The 23,233-nt window shown below is 45.2% G+C and overlaps 1 protein-coding gene across 1 annotated transcript in view; it reads left to right on the top strand.

Moving 5' to 3' along the window:
• Nucleotides 1-23,233, top strand: part of VAX2 (ventral anterior homeobox 2) — a gene marked incomplete at both ends in the record, with an annotated part of 28,593 nt that extends 5,360 nt beyond the window's left edge. Inside the window, 2 exons of the mRNA XM_084235345.1 lie at nucleotides 14,135-14,322; nucleotides 22,796-23,233. Coding sequence (XP_084091471.1) covers nucleotides 14,135-14,322; nucleotides 22,796-23,233 — 626 coding nt within the window. The remainder of the gene's footprint in view (nucleotides 1-14,134; nucleotides 14,323-22,795) is intronic.

The following is a 23,233-nucleotide window of genomic DNA, read 5'->3' as shown; positions in this document are numbered from 1 at the left end:
GGGGGTGATTGCCTCCCTGTTTGTTGTTTTTCTTTTATATCTATTTTAATTGCAAGGGGGTATGATGCACATGAATTTTGCCTTATTTTTCATGTTTGATTAATATAAAATAAAGATTGGCCTGACTCTCCTTGGAGGGTGGGTACAGGTTACTTGGCAGTGCACTCCTCCTGGCCCTGTAACCCTGTGTGAGAGTCTGATAAGGGGACATTCAGCCAAGTGGGTCTGCCCAGGAATCTCCCCGTTGGGGTGGTCTAGGCACAGTGCTCCCTCCCACTACCTCAATCAAAAAATGAGAAAAATGAGAGAGCAGTTTGGTTTTGTGTTTGTTTTATGGGTGTGTGTGTTGCGGGGGTGGGGGGTGTCCAGGGAGGTTGCCCCCGTGGCTGCGACACTCAGAAAAGAGGAGGCCCCCCCAGAGCAGATAGCTGGGTTATAACGGAGAAGGGAGAGAGCCCTCTTGGACCACCTGTCCCTACCTCCCCTCAGCTCCCTGACCTTCACTTTGTGGTTAATTCCTTCTGCAAACACAAGGAGCACCTACTATGTGCCAGGATGATCAGGTTGTGGCTACAGGCACTCAGCTTCCCAGCCCAGAGACTGTCTCCCACAAGGTAACATGTGGGGGTTCCTCGCCAGCCCTGCAGCTCAATCTGGGGTGGCTCCGAGCGAGGATCTGCTGGTATCCAGACCTCGACTCACCACAGTCGCTCCAAGGAGGTTGTTACCCGCTCACGATTTCCATGCCATCTCTCCAGCTGTGTCCTCACCACACAGTAGGCGCTCAGTAAATATTTACAGAATGAATGAAAGGAGACAAAACCTTCAACACCCTGCGCTGGATGATGAGGCGGCAACGCCCTTCCCAGGAAGAAAGTCTGCTCCAAGATGACCTCCTTATAGGTGTTAAAACACCACCCTAGGGCCTCCCGGATGGCACAGCAGTGGAGCGCTGGGTTGCGAAGCTGCCCGCAGCCTCTGCAGCACAAATTCAATCCCAGTAATCGGGTGAGGGTCCCACTTGGCGCGCAGACCCCCTCCTGCCGCCCGCTGCTCCCCTCAGCAGTGTACTTCGGTCCTTCTGCCTGCTCTGCTCCCTGCTCTGGCTCTGGTGAATTCTCTCACCCTCCTGCGCTTCTGACTGTACCCAGTGCTTGTATAAATAAATAAATAAATCTTAAAAAAAAAAAAAATACCACCCTACTGGCCTGTACCCCAGCTCTTGCATAAATAAAAATAAATCTTAAAAAAAAAAAACATAGTTTTGGAATTTTGTGCAGCCCGAAACGTTGGGAATCTCCGAAACATAAAACGTGAAAAATCTCAAATATGGTTCTTTTACTGGTAGCTTGATCCCAGGGCTGGGAGCCGCCTAGAAGCGGGCGGGACTGGAGCGGCGGTCGGGGTAGCTCCGGGCCCGGAGGTCTTCAGTGAGTCCCAGGCTCTGCGGCCGCCAGGTTGGTCTTGTCCCCGCCAAGCCGGCCACCGGGGTTGAGACAAGTGACAAGATCTGCGCCCCTCGCCCCGGCCCAATTCCCAAGCCTCGGGTTGAAATAATCCGGCAGAATACGTTTTTTTTTTTTGTTTTTGTTTTTTTTGCCCCCGTAGCGCCCACTACACCCACCTGCCCGAGCTTGGGGAGCCGGGGAGGGCGCGGGTTAGGGGAAGCGGGATCGGAGGGGCAAGCGTAGGGTGTAGACAGGTAGATAGAAGATTTAAATCCAAGAAGTAATACGTGCTCAGCTTTGGTAAAACACTAAATTGGAAAGGGCAGAAGGCGCCCAGAAATAGCCACCGTCTCCAGTTTGGAGTGTGTAACTCCTGATCGCCCCCACATTCATGACAAACAGTAACAAAAGCGGCGTCACTCATGGGCCATTTTTTGCAACTTTTATCTTTTAAAAATTATAATGTGCCGGGGTGATCTTTTGGATTCAACCACTTCACATTGTTTGTGACGAAAACATTTCTTTCGTTGGGGCTAGCCGAATCCTCCTAACCTCTGGAAGGCTATTCCTGTTGTTTCCTTAAATGTAAATTCTGTAAAAATGAACTCCCGGACCTCCCTGGTTGCACAGGGGGTTAAGCACCGCACTACGAAGCAATCCGCAGCCTCTGCAGCACGAGTTTGATGCCCGGCCAGCCAGGGAGCAACCCACATGGCCAGGCAGACCTGTCCTGTCTTGCCCGCTGCTCCCCTCCGCAGTGTATTTCAGTCAGTCTGCCTGTTCTTTTCCCGGCTCTGTCTCTGGGGAATCCTCTCACCCTCCGTGCCTCTGGCCTGCACCCCAGCTCTTGTATGCATAAATAAAAATAAATAAATAAAGAAGAACTCCCAAAGCACAGGTCTTTGTGCACGTGTCTGTGTGTTTCCACAGGATAAATTCCTAGCAGTGGGATTGCAACTTCAAAAGGCTTACACACATTATAAATTTTACACTCATTATAAATTTTCTTTAATTTTGAAATAGGTAATTTATATACTCAAGCAACAAAATGTAGTAGGAGTAGCAGAGTGAAAAATCTCTCTTCCATCTCTGTCTTCCATTCTCCAGTTCCCACCCACTCAGAGGCTTGTTTGTTGTTGTTGTTGCTGCTGCTGCTTTGTTTGTTTGCTTATTGCTCAGTTGGTTACTGTTTCTAGTATGTCCTTTGGGATAATTTCTTTGCAATGCCAGTAAATGCTGCCATATTCTTTTTCCCTTACTTTTATTTTTTTATGCTTGTGGTGTCATCTCCATATTTTCATACACCTTGCTAGTTTCACTTATCCATATGTCTTGGGATGTAAGGAACTTCCTGTACCTTTTTTCAGATGCATAGCATTTTATTTATATGGACTAGATGGACCAGAATATATATTATATAACCAGTGTCCAATTGGTAGACATGTATTGATAGCTTGTTTCTTATCTGTTGCTATCACATACTCTGCTGCAAAAAAATAAACGTTTTCCTTGGTCATTTCCACAGGGTGTAGGTCCATCTGTCAGAAGTATCTGAAAGTGGCTTAGTGGGTCAAAGAGTATTTGTGTTTGTAATTGAAAAATAAAGTTAAAGTGCCTTTCTTTAGATGGTGCCCCACCAGTAATGCCCCAAAGGGCTTGTTTATCCAAAACTTGCCATCACAGTTTATGCTTTTTATCTTGATAGGTATTATCAAATTGTGTTTGGGGGAAAGTGGTGAGCAATTTTTACCACCATTTTTGCCCTTTCCCCACATTAGACATTATCTATTATGTATCTTTTTTACCTTTGCCAATTTTATAGGCCATAAGTAGGATTTTACTAGTAGTTTAATTATTTCTTTGATTATTATTAAAGTTGAACAAATGGTCATGTTTGTTGAACAGTTGTATATTTTATCTGCTATTATCTCTTATTTCATTTCCTTTGACCAATTTTAATTTTCAAATATCTTTTTTCTTATTGATTTGTAGAAACTCTGTGTTGTAGATAGTAATCCACAAGATGGGTTATAATTTTTGGAGTTTATAATTTGTTTTTTAATGTTTATGATGTCTTGTGTTTTCAGAAGTATAAAATATCTTTCTAATTACAAAACCAATTCATGCTGTTTTGATGTCATGTAAAAGCAGAATATTCTTCATTTCCCTGCATAATTAATTTCTACTGCCTATATGTAATCTCCCAAAATTTCCCTGGTAATTAAAAAAATTAACATGTAATTTATATATTATAAAAGTAGAAATTTTTGCAAACCTTTTTTCATTTAACAAACATCTGTGGGAATCTTTCTATCGAGAACTGCCTCATTCTTCTTAAAAGCTGCTTAGTAATCCAGGAGGCAGATATAATTGATTGGATGGATGTTTAGATTGGTGGAATTTTTCACTATTACAAACAATATTTCAATCAATATGTTGTATCCTAATTTGAAGAGATTTCTTGAAAGTCTCATTTATCAGCCAATGTGAAAAAAGATGAGTTTTTTTATATTAAGGAATTATTTTTATTTTTGGGTTGTGAGAATAGTACTAATGTAGTTTTTAAAATTTTTTTTAATTCTTTTATTTATTTATTGTTTATTTATTTATACAAGCACTGGGTACAGTCAGAGGCGCGGGAGGGTGAGAGAATTCACCAGAGCCAGAGCTGGGAGCAGAGCAGGCAGAAGGACCGAGGTACACTGCTGAGGGGAGCAGCGGGCGGCAGGAGAGGTCTGCACGCCATGTGGGACCCTCCTCTGGTGGCAGGGGAGTGAGCAGCCAGGAATTGAACAGGCGCTGCAGAGGCTGCGGGTAACTTTGCAACCCAGCGCTCAACCGCTGTGCCACCGGGGAGGCCCAGTACTATTGTAGTTTTTAAAAGGAATCTTTAACTCTTTAGCAATACATAAAACTACAGGAATATAGAAAAATAGGATTCTGAATTTATAATTGTCAAAGTTAGGGATAGAAATATCAGAGTTCACTATACTGTTCTCTCTAATTTCATTTTTGTTTGAAATTTCTCATAAAATATTTAAGCTATAAACATCCTTTCATTTGGGCCTCCCCGGTGGCGCAGCGGTTGAGCGCTGGGTTGCAAAGCTGCCCGCGGCCTCTGCGGCGCCAGTTCGATCCCCGGCTTTTCCCGGGCCACCGGAGGAGGGTCCCACAAGGCGCGCAGACCTCTCCTGCCGCCCGCTGCTCCCCTCAGCAGTGTACTTCGGTCCTTCTGCCTGCTCTGCTCCCCGCTCTGGTGAATTTTTCACCCTCCCGCGCTTCTGACTGTACCCAGTGCATGTATAAACAAAACAAACGAACAAACAAACAAATAAATAAAACATGCCTCTATAAAAAAAAAAAAAAACAGCTTAAACATCCTTTCATTTATATCTGGAATGAGTATAATTACATTCCTAGAGTTGAAATATTGAAATCCAAGTACAAACACTTAAAATTTGATTTGTATTTCTGAATTTTATGCCAAAATGTACTAATTTATACCCCAGAAATTGCATTTAAATATGAACTTTCTCCATACCCTCCCAAACCAGAAAATACTCATTTTTTTCCAAGTAAAATTTTTTTAAGTGAAAAAAACTTTTTTATTAGGATTTTCAATTTTTAGTGAAGTTAAGTGTATTTTCATATACTTATTTTATTGTGCCTTCTACGAATTTTTTACTTGTGTAATTAGCCATTTCTCTATTAGTATTTGTGCATTGCTTTTGTATAGTTGTAAATGCTAAATAAATGATCTCTTTTTCTGTGACATGTACTGTAAGCATCTCCAGGCTTCTTTTTCTTATCTTTACTATGCATTGTTTTATCAACTCAAATTTAAACTGTAATCCCATCTAATGGTCATTTCCTATTGTGCTTCCAGATTTTAATTCTCAATTAGAAGTTTCTTCTTCAAAGATTAAAATATGATATATATTTATATTATATGTATATTTAAAATATAATTCTCTTAAAGTTTTTGTTACAAAAGAATTTATTTGAATTTTCATTCATTAATTTGAATATTACCAAATAATAAAGACATGTGCAAAGTAAGAGGAGGGAACTCATTCTCTTTCAGACCAGTCTCCACTCCTCAAAGTGGAGAGCAGAGATAGGTTCATCCTGCCAGACTTGATCCTAAGAAGTTACATAGGTACAAGCACATACACAGTTTAGTTTTACTTTTTGTTCTGTTTAAAAATGGATTTATACTTACTTGCTGTTTTAATATAGTATATTACAGACATGTGCCCTGGCCAGTACATGGAGACCTATCTCACTCTTGTTAATGTATGCATAACAACTGAAGACATGATGATCTTGTGATTCTACCAGCAATATTTCTGCTCATAAATATCCAGATTTTTCCTTTTTCTCTCTTACAAACTGTGCTACAAATATTGCCTGTCTTTATCAGAGTACGGCAATATTTCTCTGGGGTAGAAACCTCTATAAAATTTCTGGGACTAAGGAACAATGCATTTTTAACAAAAATTAGTTAGGGGAAATTGCCCTAACTGGGGCAATTGAAGCTGTGAAGCTGTCCACTGTCTGCAGCCTCTGCAGCACCAGTTCGATCCCAGTCGGCCAGGCGAGAGTCCCCTATGGCACCGCAGACCTCTCCTGTCGCGCCCGCTGCTCCCCTCAGCAATTAGTTGGGAAATTGCCCTCCTAAAACCTTATCTTACATTAATTTATATTCTTACTAGCAGAACATGAGAAATCTTTATTGCTTCACTTTTGCCAGTGCAATTTTACCATCCTAACAGAGGAAATGTGGCATCTCAAAAAGTAATCGTACCTCATTGCTATTCAGTTTTCATTTTCTCTGGTTCTTTCTGAACTTGAACTAATAAAGACATTCGTATTTCTTCTCTGAATAAATAACCCTTCATGTAACTTGTTCCCTTTGCCACTGGACAGCTTGACGCTATTCATGTCTAGAGAGGTTTTGTGTGTTTTAGACATGAGAATGTGGTTATTCATTTAATATGAATATTTTCTTCCAAACTGTCATTTATCTTTTAACTGCCTTACCTTGAAGAAGCTTTTAATTTTAGGTACTCAAATCTTTGTTTATTTACCTTTTTAAAAATGTGGTTTTTTTTTTTCAATTTTTAGAGCTTTATTTTTTACGTTAAAATCTTTAATCCATCTTTTATTTTTGCATAGTGTGAGATTACTTTATTTCAAATAAGGATCTAATTGTCCAAAAGTTATGTCTTTTTTTTTTAAAGATTTATTTATTTTTATACAAGAGCTGGGGTACCGGCCAGAGGAACAGGAAGGTGAGAGAATTCACCAGAGACAGAGCAGGGAGCAGAACAGGCAGACGACAGAAATACACTGCTGAAGGGAGCAGTGGGCACGACAGGATAGATCTGCCATGCCATGTGGGATTCTCACTCACAGGCCAGGTTCGAACCTACACTGCAGAGGCTGTGGACAGCTTCACAGCACTGCACTCAACCCGCTGCGCCACCGGGGAGGCCCCATAAGCAGCCTTTTCTGACCATCCTATCTAAAATATAAACCAGGGCCTCCCCGGTGGCGCAGCGGTTGAGCGCTGGGTTGCGAAGCTGCCCGCAGCCTTTGCAGCGCCGGTTCAATCCCCGGCTGCTCCTCGGCCACCGGAGGAGGGTCCCACATGGTGCGCAGACCTCTCCTGCTACACCCGCTGCTCCCCTCAGCAGTGTACTTCGGTCCTTCTGCCTGCTCTGCTCCCCGCTCTGGCTCTGGTGAATTCTCTCACCCTCCCACGCCTCTGACTGTACCCAGTGCATGTATAAACAAAACAAAAACAAACAAGCAAACAAATAAAGAAAAACATGCCTCTATTAAAAAAAAAATAAATAAATAAAATAAAATATAAACCAGCATGGGCCTCCCCTGGTGGTGCAGGCGGTTGAGCACCGCGCTGTGAAGCTGTCCACTGTCTGCAGCCTCTGCAGCACCAGTTCGATCCCAGTCGGCCAGGCGAGAGTCCCCTATGGCACCGCAGACCTCTCCTGTCGCGCCCGCTGCTCCCCTCAGCAATGTATTTCGATCAGTCTGACTGTTCTGTTCCCCGTTCTGTCTCTGGTGAATCCTCTCACCCTCCCACGCATCTGGCCTGTACCCCCATTCTTGTATAAATAAATAAATAAATCTTTAAAAATATGTATATAAACCAGTAATGTATGAGTTCTCACTTCCCCACATCCTCACCAGCCTTTGACACCCTTAGTAGTTTCTATTTTAGCTATTATAATAGGTGTTTCTCTGACTTTTTTATTTGTTTGTTTATTATTGAGTTTTGGTTATTTGAAGTATTCTCTTATCTGTTTTTAGTATCTTCCTACATTCATCATTACCTTACAAATTACTTCTTTAACTTTATTTTTTTTAAGATTTATTTATTTATGCATACTAGAACTGGGGTGCAGGCCAGGGGTGTGGGGAGCAGTGAGAGGACTCACCAGAGACAGAGCGGGGAACAGAACAGGCAGATGTACTGAAATACACTGCTGAGGGGAGCAGCGGGCAAGTCAGGAGAGGTCTGCTGCACCATGTGGGTAGCTCACTGGCTGGGGATTGAACTCCTGCAGTGGTTGTGGACAGCTTCATAGTGCTGCATCTTCACCCCTAGTGTCACCAGGGAGGCCCTACTTCTTTAACTTTAATATTATCTGTCTCCCTCCCCAAAACAAGGACTCTGAGAACAGGGACTTTGTATTCTAGAATCACTACATGCTAGAATAGTATTTGGCACATAGTAGGTGCTTACTAAATAAATGTTGATTGGTTGAATATATACAATGGTTTTATTTATGTAAATGGGATAATATACATATTATTTTATAGCTGTTTTTCACTTAAGGTCAATTCGCACAGATATTGTCTCATTCTTTTAAAATGTGACATGGTATTTTATAAAATATGAATAGTGTGAGTGCACCATAATGTGTCCAGCCATTTCCCTTATGGGAAACATTGAGGATACTTTCAAATTTTCAATATTTTGAACAATACGGTAGTAGATATCCACATATATACCTTGGAACACATGAGCCTGTTTTTCTGAATCAACTGCGCCATTGACAAATGCGGCCTTAAATGGTTGTGACAATTTGCGGTCTACCAACAGTGAATGGGAGTGTGGATTCCCCCACAGTACATCATTGTTTTATTAGTCATCTACTAATATTCTTCCAGTCTTTTGGAAGATAAATGATTATCCACTGTTGCTTGAACTTGCATTATCCTGATTACTGTGGAATTGTGCTCGTCTTTTCAAATGCTTAGTGACCACTTGGATTTTTTTCCTGTTAATGGCCCAGATAGATTACTTGACCATTTATTTTACTAGACTAGTTCCCTTTTTTAAAAAAATCATTTATTTATATTTGCATATTACATTTTCTAGATATTATTTCTTTGCCTTGTTAAAAAGCATTTTCCTCAATTCTGTGTTTTGTATGCTTGGTTTTGGTGCTTTGTCACTGAAAATTTTTAGCTTTAATAGAGGAAAATAACTCCTTTGTCTCCTTTATGGTTCCAGTTTTGTGTCTTGCTTAGAAAGCTTCCAACCTCAGATCTGTAAAAACACCTTCCTGAATTTTCTTTTTATGGCTTTATTATTTTATAGTCTGTGACTAGCCCTCTACTCAATTCGAAGTGTATTGTTACTTATGGTGTGAGACAGGAGTTAATTTAATAAGCACATAGAATGGACCTTAAAATAGTCATACTTTATCACAATAACTGCAAGGAAAAATTCGAGTTCTAGCAGAACCAAGCTGTAGATTGAGGTAGTAGAAACAGATGACAGAAAAGTTTTGCTTTTGTTTTAATCTAACACTTGGCTTATTTAAAATGTAAAAATTAATTAAATGCCTTTGAAAGGATACAGGACGCTACAATATCTGTATTTTAAGCACACTCTACTAAAAGTTAATTTAACTATACAGGGGGAGCAAAGTCATTCCTTATTCATTCATTCATTCATTTATTAATATTGCAGTGTCATTCCTTTTTATGCTGAGTTGTATCGCATTTCATAGTTGTACCAGTTTGGTTAACCATTCAGCTGTTGAAGGACATCAGGATTTGGAATATTATAAATAAAGCTGCTATGAACGCTTGTACATATGAAAACACTAAGGTCTCATTTCTCTAGGGTACATGCCCGGGAGTGCAGCCACTGGGTTCCATGGTAACCTTATGTTCGACTCTTTAAGAAACTGCCAGGCCATTTCCAAAGTGGCTGTGCCATTTTCCACTCCCACCAGCAATATATGAGAGTTCTCACTTCTCCACATCTTCACCAGCTTTTGACACCCTCAGTAATTTTTATTTTAGTTATTCTAACAAGTGTGTCTCAGGGTTTTCATTTGCCTTTCCTCAGTGGCTGGTGATGTGGAACATCTCATGTGCTTATTTGTATGGCACATTATGTTATCTGGCAGGCAAACCTGAGGTTTCTCTTCTTACAAGTCTCTCGCCTCCCCTGACCCCGAGAAAGAGACTGACCTTGACTACTCCCTGAGCTGGGGGAGCTCCTCTCAGCGTCCCAACCAAAAGGAAATGGGGCAGGGCACTATGGTTTGATCTCAGTGGCTAGGACATCAGCTCAAAGTCTCGGGTAGATTCTAGGGACTTCTAAGGGGAAAGATATGAAGCTTCAGACACTTTAAGACACCCACTATCCTGCTAGTCCCCATCCTTCAAGACATTTCCATAAGATCAATGCCTTTGGAGATGAAGTCACTTGAGTGTCATGAAGAAATTCTGAGACTAATTTCACACTTGGAAATTGTGACCCAGTCATAAGAGGGTCGCAAATATTACCCCACCTTTTCGCATCATGGAAGGCATTGGAGGTGGGGAAGCTTGTATTGACCTCAAAGGCCTATGGTTCCCACCAACCAGGAGCAGGGCCCACATCTCTTTGATTTGCTCTGCACACAGCCTTGAGAGACCAGCCCCATGAAGGGAGAGCCAGCTCTGAGCAGGCACCGTATCCCCCAGCCCAAAGCCACCTTCTCCCTGAGGACTAACTTCAGAGGTGAAGTTGCTAGAGAAACTCGAGATCAGAGGCAGGACCTGTGAGCCAGGAGCCCCTGAGTTGCTGGGGTACGTTCTGGAGGAGTGAGCAGGAGCCAGGAAGCACTGGTATCACAAATCATAGGGGGGAGATTTGGAGGTTTACCTCTAGGGCTGGGATTCCAAATGTAGGATGACATTCTTGTGGCTCCCAAGGAGCCTCCGAGCAGACAGTACACCCCAAAGGCAGTTCCTTTCCTACATCTTCCAGGCCAGTGATGAGCCTGTCCTGAAGATTCATTTGCTACCCATGACCAAAGCCCTGTTCATTAAAATCTATCAACTGATTCATTAAGATTACTAAATAGTAGCATTGATTAAGTGAAATGAAGGTGTTTCTAGAGTTTATTGAACACCAGTGTGACCTTGGGTAAGTTACTCAAAATGTGTTCCTCCATTTTCTTGTGTGTAAAATGAGCAAAATATTAGCTCCAAACCATGATATCTGGGAGGGTTCAAGAGCTTATAACAGTGTCTGAGCCAGACATCCTACCAAAAGCAATATACAGATTCAATGCTATTCCAATCAAAATTTCAAAGTTATTCTTCAAAGAAATAGAACAATTATTGATGAAATTCATATGGAATCACCAAAAACCCCGAATAGCCAAAGCTCTCCTGAAAAAAAAAGAAGGGAATGGAGGCATCACACTCCCAGACTTCAAACTATACTACAAAGCCATAATCATCAAAACTGCATGGTATTGGAACAAGAACAGACATACAGACCAATGGAATCGAATAGAAAATCCAGAAATAAACCCACAGATTTATGATCAACTAATCTTTGACAAAGGAGTAAAGACTATGCATTGGAGCAAAGAAAGTCTGTTCAATAAATGGTGCTGGGAAAACTGGGTCGCTACATGCAAAAGAATGAAGTTTGACCACTACCTCACACCATGCACAAAAACCAACTCAAAATGGATTAAAGAACTAGACATAAGACCTGAAACCATAAAATACATAGAAGGAAATATAGGCGAAACACTACGTGATATGCACATCAAAGACATCTTTACAGACACATCACCCAAAGCAGTGATAGTGAAGGCAAAGATAAACAGCTGGGACTACATCAAATTAAAGAGCTTCTGCACAGCAAAAGAGACAATAACAAAAACAAAGAGAAACCCCACCAACTGGGAGAACATTTTTGCACACAACACTAATGATAAAGGACTGATCACAAAAATCTGCAAAAAGCTGATGAGACTCAACAACAACAAAGAAAATAATCCAGTGAAAAAATGGGCAGAAGAGCTAAAAAGAAACTTCTCTGAAGAGGAAATGCAAATGGCCAACAGGCATGTGAAAAAATGTTCAACATCACTTGTCATAAGGGAAATGCAAATCAAAACTACCATGAGAAACCATCTTACACCAGTGAGAATGGCACATATTAAAAAAAACTAGCAACAAAAAATGTTGGCGAGGGTGTGGAGAAAAAGGAACTCTTCTGCACTGTTGGTGGGAGTGCACACTGGTCCAACCACTATGGAGAGCTGTGTGGAGATTTCTGGACCTACTAAGCATAGAGCTTCCATGTGATCCAGCAATTCCACTCCTAGGTATTTACCCAAAGGACACAGAAACATCAATTCCAAAGAACACCTGCACCCCTATGTTTATAGCAGCTCTATTTACAATAGCTAAGCTTTGGAAACAGCCCAAATGCCCAAAAATAGATGACTGGATCAAGAAGATGTGGTACATATATACCATGGAATATTACTCAGCATTCAAAAAAGATAAACACATGCAATTTGCAGCAACATGGATGGCGCTGGAAGGGATCATGCTCAGCGAAATAAGCTAAAAAGAAAAAGAAAAATACCGGATGGTCTCACTCATAGCAGGAATCTAGAGAACTTAAATAAGGGACCAGGAAAATGAATAACTATAAGAAAGTGAAAATCAAAATCAACAAAAAACTATGAACCAGAGACACTTTTTGGGGAGTGGGGGGCGGGAGGGGAGGGATTGGGGTCAGAATGGGGGGATTGCAAATGTATGGGGAATATAAAAATAAATTTTTTTATTTAAAAAAACAAAAACAGGGCCTCCCCGGTGGCGCAGCGGTAGAGCGCTGGGTTGCGAAGCTGCCCGCGGCCTCTACGGCGCCGGTTCAATCCCCGGCTGCTCCCCGGTCACCGGAGGAGGGTCCCACATGGCGCGCAGACCTCTCCTGCCGCCCGCTGCTCCCCTCAGCAGTGTACTTTGGTCCTTCTGCCTGCTCTGCTCCCCGCTCTGGCTCTGGTGAATTCTCTCACCCTCCCGCGCTTCTGACTGTACCCAGTGCATGTATAAACAAAACAAACAAACAAATAAATAAAAAAAAATGCCTCTATTTAAAAAAAAAAAAAAAAAAAAACAGAAAACAGTGTCTGAGCCAGAGCAAGCATAGCAGAGGAGTCAGCTATTATTCCGAAAATCAGAGCAGCAATAGCCTCTAAAACCTGTGGCTACATTGCAAACGCCAACTGCGCGCGCCCCCTAGAGGGCTCTGGAATTCCTGCACCCTAAGAGGGCTTGTGCTAAGGGCTGCCTTGAGTCTGTAAGTTTTTCTTATTTTCCTTATTTTTTTCATGCCACCTCCCACCCTCCCAAGCGAGTTGGTAGGTTTTCTATTGACACTGTTCCTTCTATATAATGGTAAATTACTGTTCATTTATTTTCACTATGACTGACATCATGTGTGGGGAGTGGTTTGAAAAATCCTACAGAATATGATGTTGCATATTTCCATAGTCTAATTTTTGACACAGTGTTTTCAAATAGTTAGATTTCAAGCCATAAGTGTGTATGGTTCAAATATGGAGCACCTTTCCCCTACAGTTAATATATATATAAGCTCTCCCCCTGCCCCAAATATTTTGGTTTTGCAGAATACTTTGTTGCTGTTACTGATTTAAGTGGGACTATATGGTGAACGTGAGCTGCAGGGTTTCCAACTTCTCTTAAGTAGGCTCCCCAAAATAGTGGGTGCCTGAGCATGAAAGGCTTTCAAGGGAGGGTTGCCTGCTGTTCAGGACTAGTTACATGGGGTTTACCTTGCTGGAAAGCTCCCCAACAACTTGATGCTATGGAATTGGCCCTTGGTGTTCCTCTTGGGGGGCCCCATCACCTCAAGCCACTCTGAACCCCATACCAGCTAGCTTCTCTGTGAACCCCAGGGAGGTCTGTGGGCAGGTATCCCCTCCTGCCCCCCCCCCACACCCGGGGCTTAGGACCTCTGGACATCACCTTCACTAAGCTTTATCTGATTGATTATACCAAATTTTAATCTCTCCTCCGCACTTGAGAACTCAATATATCTCCATTTGTTCCTTAATCCACTGAGGGAGCAGATTCCTGGCTGGGTCAGAGGGAGTTCTTTTGCCCAGGCCATAATGGTAGAGCTGGCATTTGCACTAAGGCATAAATTTACAGTGTTTGCTACAACATACTCCACTGGGTGAGTAAGGAAGGCCTAGAGAGAGTGAACAGCACAAGGCCGAAGAGATCCCTTGGAGATCACTGTGCCTCTTACAAAGACCCTTGTTGCTAACTCCTTAACTAATCAATGCACCTGCCATATTTCATGGTCTCTGCAGATGCCAAAGGCACCATCCGGGAAATTGTCCTGCCCAAGGGCCTCGACCTGGACCGGCCCAAGCGGACCCGCACGTCCTTCACGGCAGAGCAGTTGTACCGCCTGGAGATGGAGTTCCAGCGTTGCCAGTACGTGGTGGGCCGCGAGCGCACTGAGCTGGCCCGCCACCTGAACCTCTCTGAGACCCAGGTAAAAGTGCAGGGCCAGGCCATTCTATACCCCCCCACCACTGGGCCCTCAGAAACCTCTGGGGGTGTGAGCCCAACTGTGGTGGAGAGTTGGGCCTAAGTCCAGATTCATTAGGCACTTTGGGTGGATTATGGAAAAAGAGCAGAGAAACAGGAGGGAGGGGCATTCAAGTAATAGGAAGTGGCTCAGGGGGCTGTTGGGCCTAAGGGAGCCTGTAGGGAGGGATGGGGGAGGTGGGTGACTTGCTGGGAACCAACATTAGAGTAGAAAGTAGACATTACAAAATGGGCTGAAGACTTCTAATTTCCCCATTCTGGGCATTCCCCCACTCCATCATGTTCCCTTCATGCTCATGTGCCTCAGATACCCTCTTTACCTGGGAAAAGCTTAGTGTTTTAACAATTGTTTACTTAACCCAAAGGAAAACCTTTTATGAACTCAACACCGGCTGTGTGAATGAGACATTTCAAGCTGGCAATAGAGCTGATGATGATGATGATGATGACAGTAACACTTAGCACTTCCATGGCCCGAGGATGTGGGAGGATGTTCCTTTTATGCCTGCTGCTTCCTTCCCTTGGCACCATGGTGGACTGGAGTCAGGGTGGGAGCCTCTGGGAAGTGGCTGCTCTTCTGGGGGCACAGCCATCTCCTCCTGGACCTGTTTCTTCCAGTTGCCCTTGTAGAGCCCCAAACAACCCAGCAGATGGCCTGGGGCCCTGAGCCCTCCTTCCCGCTGGGCTGGAAAGCCAGACTATGATCAGAAGTCACCCCTGCCCCCCTTCTACCCATCCCATCCCCTCAGTCCCCACCTGCATAGTGGCTGGGCAAGGCCAGAACTCCTGGAGTAAATCAGGGAGATGTCCTCAAACCCTGAAGTCTAGGTGTGGAGTCACCACTCAATACCTGTGCCTCCCTTCTGTCCTAAGGATCCTCTGCCTGCCATAGTTTTGCCGCTTAAACTCTCCCCTGAAACCTCACTGTCAGGATACCTCAAATTCTCAGGCCAGCAATTCTTTTGGGAACTCATTCTTCCCTTTCCCTGCCCCACCCCCACACCCTACACTTACCTGCCTTTAAAAGCCAAGTTCTTCCACCCTCAGGAGTCTTCTCTAAGGCTTCTGGACTTCATCCTGAGAGAGACCTTCAAGGCTTGACCTGGAAAGTGAATGAGAGAGAGAGAGAGAGAGAGAGAGAGAGAGAGTGTGTGTGTGTGTGTGTGTGTGTGTCAGGCCCTAACCCAAAAGAATGGGAAAGAATTTGCCCTCTAGGGAAGGAATTTACCAGTGAGCATGGAGTGTAGTTGAACCAGGTAAGGCTTTATTAGAGAGACTCATGCATGAGGGAGCCAGTGCCAGAAAAAATTAGCCTGGCTCCTAGAAGGGAGTGAGGAGTTGATATATATATATATTTTTAAGATGCATTTATTCATTCATACAAGAACTGGTGTATAGGCCAGAGGTGTGGGGGATGAGAGGATTCACCAGAGACAGAGTGGGGAGCAGAACAGGCAGATTGACTGAAATACACTGCTGAGGGGAGCAGCGGGCGAGACAGGAGAGGTCTGCTGTGCCATGTGGGTAGCTCCCTGGGCGGCCAGGGATCGAACTTGCGCTGCAGAGGCTGTGGATAGCTTCATAGTGTGGTGCTTAACCCCTTGCACCACCAGTAAGGCCCAGAAGGTGATATTTAAAGGATAAGTCTGTGAGGTGGGGAGGAGGAGAGTAGTGTCATAGCTTGTTCCAGGCTGGGCTATACCTGGCACGTGCATACGGGTTACATTCCAACTATGTGGATGTGAGACTTGACCTTCCAGGAAATTTGCAAGATAATCATTAGTCAAGATCTAACCCTTTTTGTCTAGCATGGTGCTTCATGGTCAGTGGGAGTGTGGGTGTGGGATAGGATATGGTGTGTGGGGGATGGGTTAGGTGTGGATGTGGGTGTGAGTGGGTGTGAGGTGTGTGGTGATTCCAAGCAGTATGCACTTCTTAAGAGCATGTTTGAAGGCCAAATCTTTTGAGGCCTCCTTGGGTTATAGTGAGTCCTCAGTGAATCCTCAACTTATTGATTATCAACACCCTCCTTTTCTTCCTCCAGTCCTGGCATTTTGCACATAATATAAGGTACAGCTAACATATATTGAGAACTTTCTGTGCAGCAGGCACTGTTTCAAGTGCTAACTCACCACAACCTTGTGGGGTAGATGTGAAGATTTTCTTGTGACACGAATATACTGTTTTCCAGCACCACCACCAGTTCTCTAACACCAACAAGGTGTCCAGCAACGCAATTCCATTATGTTCTGACTCTAATTCCCAGAGTAAGACCCTATAGGCTAAGCAATCAATCCCACAGGATAGTCCCACATCACATGCTAGTTGTAAGTTCAGGGCCCAACTATGCTTCTGACCAGTTATAAATTTGGGGGTTCCCCACACCCACCTCTGGTTGAACAATTTGCTGAAATGACTCAGAACTCAGGGACATACTTTGCTTACAGTCAAGGGTTTATTATAAAGGATACACCCAGAAATAGCCAAATGAACCTGATGCATAGAGCAAGGCATGGGCACAAGTTCACAGAGTTTCCATCCTCTTTCTGGGTGCTCCCAGCACTTCCACATGTTCATCAAACCAGAACCTCTCAAAAATCTCATTGTTCAAGAGTTCTGAAGATCCACTCTTCAGACTCCACCCCTCCCTGGAGGTCAGGGGTAGGGCTGAAAGTGCCAAATCTCTCATCACTCACCTGACACTCTTTTTGCTGGCAATCCCATGGGCTGGCCAGGAAAGCCTCCCTGAGGAGCTGACATTGAGCTGAGGTGTGAATGACAGGAAGAGACAGTCAGACAAGGAAGCAGAAGAGAGGCCAAGACTATGAAGGGAAACTATGAAGACTTGTGGTGGGAACGGCACAGGATGTTTTCCAAATGTCAGTCAGTGCAACTAGGATTGGAGGGTCTGAAGGCAGGTTAGGTGGGCAGGTCTTGCTATGCGTAGAGGTCCCTGTAAGATTGTGAAGGGAGAGTGGCTGGAGGTGATTGGGACTTTACAGCATTCACTCTGCTGTCATCTAGAGCTGGAGAATGGGGATAATAGGGGACCAGTTAGGAGCCACTGCCAAGGGGTGGGGTGTAGGTGTGGGGGATATGGAGGGAGGAGACATGTGAACTGATCTGAGATGTACTCTCATTTGGAGGTAGAACCCACCAGGACTTGCTCATGGATCACATGCACAAGGCAAGGGAAAGAAGGGTGGTCTGGGTCTGAACAACTGGATGAATGATGAGAAATGGCAAATGATGCCACTCAAGTTGAGAAAGTCGGGGAGGAGCAGGATAGTGGGAGAGGAATCTAGAGTTTTGTTTTCAATCATTTCAGTCTGATCCAAAAGAGGGCTCAAAAAGTTGATCAGGTATTTCTTCAGGGGATCCTGAAGAACTCTTGTCCTGGTGGCCAAGTGGTATTGTATTTATCCTTGTTTTCTCAGCACCAGGCAATGCTGGCATGCATTGGAAGCTTGCTATTTTTGTGTCGTATGAATGAATGACCAGACTGCCAGGGTCAGAGCAGGAAACTAGAAAAGAATATGTGGCTGGGGAGGAAAGGAAGGAGAGAGCCTGGCTCCAGGACTCCCCCTCGCCTGGTCTGGGGGACTTTTCCAGGGCGCGATGGCCAGGTGCCAGTACCAATATGGACAAGATCACCATTTAAGTGGATAAGAGTAGCTCTGGCCCTTCAGCACCCCACTGCCTCTGCCCAGATGGCTTCTTCCAGGACATTGGAATGGGGGTAACTTTCTGGTCCAAATTTCAAACACCAGGGTCATCTCAGATACACAGTTACCTTTCACCTCAGATTTAGTCTGTGTCCATGGCCATCAGAAGCAATTTAATGAAGAGTAACATCCTGTCCAAATCAACAGAGGGTCCTAGAATTTAATGCTGACTACGAGCTGGAACATGGTGATGGATGATCTTCCTAAATGTGCCTCCTCGGTCCTGCAGTTGAGTGAAACCTCGCTCAACCTTGGTTACAGCTGGGGTCACAGTGTGGTCCAGCAAGGGACAATGAGGTAAAATCACCAGCATTCCAGGGGAACCAGGAGAGGCAGAGACAAGACCAAGGGATGCAGGGAGACTACAGAGGAGAGGGCGCTGGCCCAGGAAGCACACTGCGTGTCCAGGATAGGACTTTGGCCTCCTGAAGAGCACAGCTGCATTGAGCCTCAAAGATCAGTAACTTTGGCTTTCTTAAAAAAAAAAAAAGATTTATTTATTTATGCATACAAGAACTGGGGTTTGGGCCAGAGGTGTATGTGTGTGGGGGTAAGAGTATTCACCAGAGACAGAGTGAGGAACAGAACAGGCAGACTGACTGAAATACACTGCTGAGGGGAGCAGCGGGCGCGACAGGAGAGATCTGCCGTGCCCTGTGGGTCACCTCCCTGGCCGGGCATCGAACTGGCGCTGCAGTGGCTGCGGATAGCTTCATAGTGCTGTGTCTTAACCCCTTGCGTCACCAGGGAGGCCCCAGTAATTTTGGCTTTAACCCTGAGAAGAGGGTAACCCCCAAGGTGGAAAGGATACTTCCTGGAGGAAGAGGGATAAGTTCAGAAGCTCTGAATCACTCACACCATATGTCCCTTGTTTGCTAAGCCTTATGAATCACCCCTTAAAGAGCACCAGCACCCTCTCCTAGTGTGCAACACCAGAACTTTAAAATGCCTGTGCCTAGGCCCCGCCCCTAGGAATTCTGATATCATGGATTGGGATGGAGCATGGTCCTTGTGATTTAGGAAAAAAACCACCCCAGGTAATTCCAAAGTGCAACCAGAGTTGAGAATCCCTGAGCTGGTCCTTAAGTCACCACCGAACAGACACACCTAGGCCCTGCTCACCTGCCCTCTGCCTTCTCTCCCCTTCCAGGCCCACCTTCCCGGGAAACCCCCACACCAAGGTCCAGCCCGTTGCTGGCCCTTGTGACTGCCACTCCTTTGTTCCTCAACAAAATGTCTCCTTTTGCTGGGAGTGAGTGAGAGCTCCTCTCTACCATACCCTCAGCAGCGACCCCAGGTGCTCTCTTTCCAGCAGCAAACCATGACCCACGTCCAATGTGGCTGCCACCCTGAGAAGCTTTCTACAAGGATTTCCTTATTTAATCCCTGCAACAGCCCCCATTTTAAAGATGAAAAGCTGAGACCTGGGGGTTCTTGGAGGTGGTGCCTGGCCTGAGGTCATAGGTCCTCAGAAAAGTGGGCACTAACCTGCCAGATAATCAAAATCGAGGAGCCTTTCCAGTAGGGGAAAAGGAAGCAGCAAGATGCAGAGTATGGTCCCCAAGGATCTGGTAGTTTTGTTTGGTGAAGCAGACAAATTCTGGCAGTGACAAAAGTAAGGGTTTTTTTTTCTTTCTAGTTTCTTCCTTCAGTCAGACTTGGTTAAACCTTCCTTGACCATCCCTTATTTATATCCCCTTCAGTGTCACCTCTTCAAAGAGGCTGTGCTTGCCACACTTAAAAAGATGGTCATCTCCCCCCTTATCTTGCCACTGTCCTCCAAAGCAGGGCCCCCCAGTGTGTGGTCCTTGGTCTGGTACCTCACAAACTGTTATTTGTCCATGACAAGAACAGAAATGGAGAATATGTGTTTAGAAATGAATACATGTATACATTAAAAATGTATACAGAATTTTTCCAGTGTAGTTAACAACCTGGAGGTTAGGGAAGTCAACTCCCCACATAGTAAAAAATGTGATTGTAACCTCTGAATCACTGAAAACTTAGCCATTAATAGCCTCCTGTTGACCCGAAGCCTTACCAATAACATAAACAGTGGATGAACACTTATTTTGTATATTCTGTGTATTACATACTGCATTCTTAAACTAGAGTAAGCTAGAGAAAAGAAAGTGTTATTAAGAAAATCATAAGAAGGGCCTCCCTGGTGGCACAGGTGGTTGAGTGCAGTGCTATGAAGCTGTCCGCAGCCTCTGCAGTGCTGGTTCAATCCCCACCGGCCTCGGAGCAACCCAAATGGCGAGCAGACATCTCCTGTCTCGCCTGCTGCTCCCCTCAGCAGTGTATTTCAGTCAGTCTGCCTGTTCTGCTCCCCACTCTGTCTCTGGGGAATCCTCTTACCCTCCCGTGCATCTGAACTGTACCCTGGTTCTTGTATAAATAAGTAAATCTTTAAAAAAAAAAAAAAGAAAATTATAAGAGGGCCTCCCTGGTGGCATAGAGGTTAATGTCTCAACACTATCAAGCTATCACCAGCCACTGCAGCATGAGTTCAATCCCCAGTCGGCCAGGGAGCTAACCCACATGGCACAGCAGGCCTCTCCTGTCTGCCTGCTGCTTCCCTCAGCAGTGTATTTTAGTTCCCCACTCTGTCTCTGGTAAATCCTCTCACTCCCCACACCTCTGGCCTAAACCCAGTTCTTGTATGCATAAATAAATAAAAATAAATCCTTATTAAAAAAAGGAAAACCATAAGGAAGAGAAAATATATTTACACAAGTGAATTGTATTTATCAAGAATGTAAGTTAACAACATGGTCTGTTTATAAGAAAATCCATGGATTTCAAACCCAAATCCACAGTTCAAATCCATATTCCAGAGTCAACTGAAATTCATTTTAATTGTATTTTACAAAGCACAACAGGTTGGATACTTTAAAAAGTGTCCCCTGTCCCCTCCTACTTTAATGTGAGAGACATGTCCACAATCCCTATTGTCACCCAACAGCCAGGCCTGTGTGTTCATCTGCTGTTGGTCACCTGTCTCTCCCTCCAAACTGTCCACTCCCTACAGTGAGGATTAGCTCTGCTTGTTTTCTTTGCTGATTCCCTGAGCCTAGAACAGCACCCAGCACATAGTGGGCATTGAACACATATCTGTTGAATGAAAGAATGAATGAGTGAGTGAGTGAGTGAGTGAATGAATGAATGAAGCAATCAGTCTCGAGTAGATCCTGAAATTCTCTGGTCACTTTTGGTTATTGAAACAATCCAATCCCATTTAAAGAACCAAACTCACATCTTTTTCAAATCTCATCTTCTCTCCCCCACTGAGAACAGCCCAACTCACTGCTGGGGGAGGCTGCAGGGGAGGAAACCCAGTCTGCGGTCTCCAGCACCTCCCCTTGTAATGTCTGGGAGGGTGTGTGATCTGTCTGAGTCACCTGCCCCCTCTCCAAGCTACCTCCCCCAGGGTTGGAGGCCAGAGGTATATCTTTTTAAATCACTGGGTACTTTTTAGTATGAGGAGGGCTCTCCTGACACACACTGGCTGGCAGGTCTTTCTGCAGGTGGTTGCTCCTGCAGGGATGCTCAGCTTCACAGGGATCGTATCCTCCCTTAGGGCCTCCAAAAGTTAGGGAGGACCAGCTAGGTATCTCCAGACTTTTCTTTCCAGGTCCTCACCAGTCTCTGCTCAACCTGCAGTCACACACTGACCCTGCCACTGTCAGCCTCCTGACACCTCCAGACCAGTAGCAGGGCCAGCCTATGTGCTCCTGGGGACATAAGTCTGGGTTTTGCAATGGTGGCACCAGGGACACGGGTCTGCAGATGCTGTGTCTGGGCAAGGTTTGCAGCTGGGGAGCAACTGTCATCTTTCCTTGCAGGCACTTGCAATCCCTACGAGTGTTTCTTCCAGGACCTCCTGACTTCCCTTCTGTGGGGAGGAGGGGGGGAGGACCCTCTCCCTCTCAGAAAAAGGGGGAAATTCCCTGTCACCAGCAGGGATCCCTGTGTACTGACACTGGTTTCCCCCAACTGCCCTTTCTCCCAAAGATTAGGACTGGGTTGGAACATTGGCACTGGGTGGCAGGAGAAGGCCAGTTCCGCCTCCTTTCAGAGATCTTGAAGATGGTCTCTGCTCTTCTGTTGAGGACTCTGTTTAGGTTGTAGGTATTTGGCACCACTTTGTGCCCAGTTTTGAGTGTGTGGCGTTTGGAAGTTCCCCTCAACATCTTGCCACATCCTCTTACAGTGGAATCTCGTTGAGAAACCTGGACCTTACAGATAATGAGATTGGAGGAGGTTGCTGAAAATTTCCAACAGGGAAATGACCAAATTGGGTTCGAGAACTCCCCTCAGAGACAGTGTGGGGACACCATGAGGAGGGGGGAATCGGCTAAGAGTAGAAAGTATGGGTAAAGAGGGGAGCTTCAAATGCCATTCTGCCAATCCATTCTGCATCCTTGCCCAGGGTCAGCTTAGCAGTGGAGGGGTGCCCATGACTTGGGGGAACAGGGCCCCTTTATCAGTTCACTCAGACACAATTAGAGCTTGTGGGAGGGCCTAAATGACCATCGGATTGTTCTTCTTTCCCCTCTCACTCCACCCCTGCGCCTCCACTCCTCTGTGCCCCCATGCCCTTCCTCTCCTTGTTTCCTCCCACCTCCCCCTACTTTGCTTTGCCTGTCCCCTGTCCCTTCTGACCCACTTTCCACCCTCTGCCCCAAGGTGAAGGTCTGGTTCCAGAACCGCCGCACCAAGCAGAAGAAAGACCGGAGCAGAGACCTGGAGAAGCTGGCGTCCTCCTCGGCCTCCAAGGCCTTCGCCACTTCCAACATCCTGCGGCTGCTGGAGCAGGGCCGGCTGCTGTCCGTGCCCAGGGCCCCCAGCCTCCTGGCACTAATCCCCAGCCCACCGGGCCTGCCTGCTGACCACAGGGGCACCCCCATGAATGACCCCAGGAACTCCTCCCCGTGCCTCAGCCTGTTCACCTTGGCCTCAGGGTCACCCCCACTGCAGCCCCTTCCACCAGCCCTCTGCCTTTCCACTGCCCCGCTCCTGGACATGGCTACCGGCTACGAACTGGGCTCCTCAGCCTTTGAGCCCTACAGCCGGCTAGAGTGGGGAAAAGACAGCCCCTGCGGCAGCAAGAAAGCTAATGCTTAA

Source organism: Talpa europaea (assembly GCF_964194135.1).
Source record: "Talpa europaea genome assembly, chromosome: 6".
Lineage (NCBI taxonomy): Eukaryota > Metazoa > Chordata > Mammalia > Eulipotyphla > Talpidae > Talpa > Talpa europaea.
Note: the sequence above shows the minus strand (reverse complement) of the source record. Positions and strands in the feature narration are given on the sequence as shown.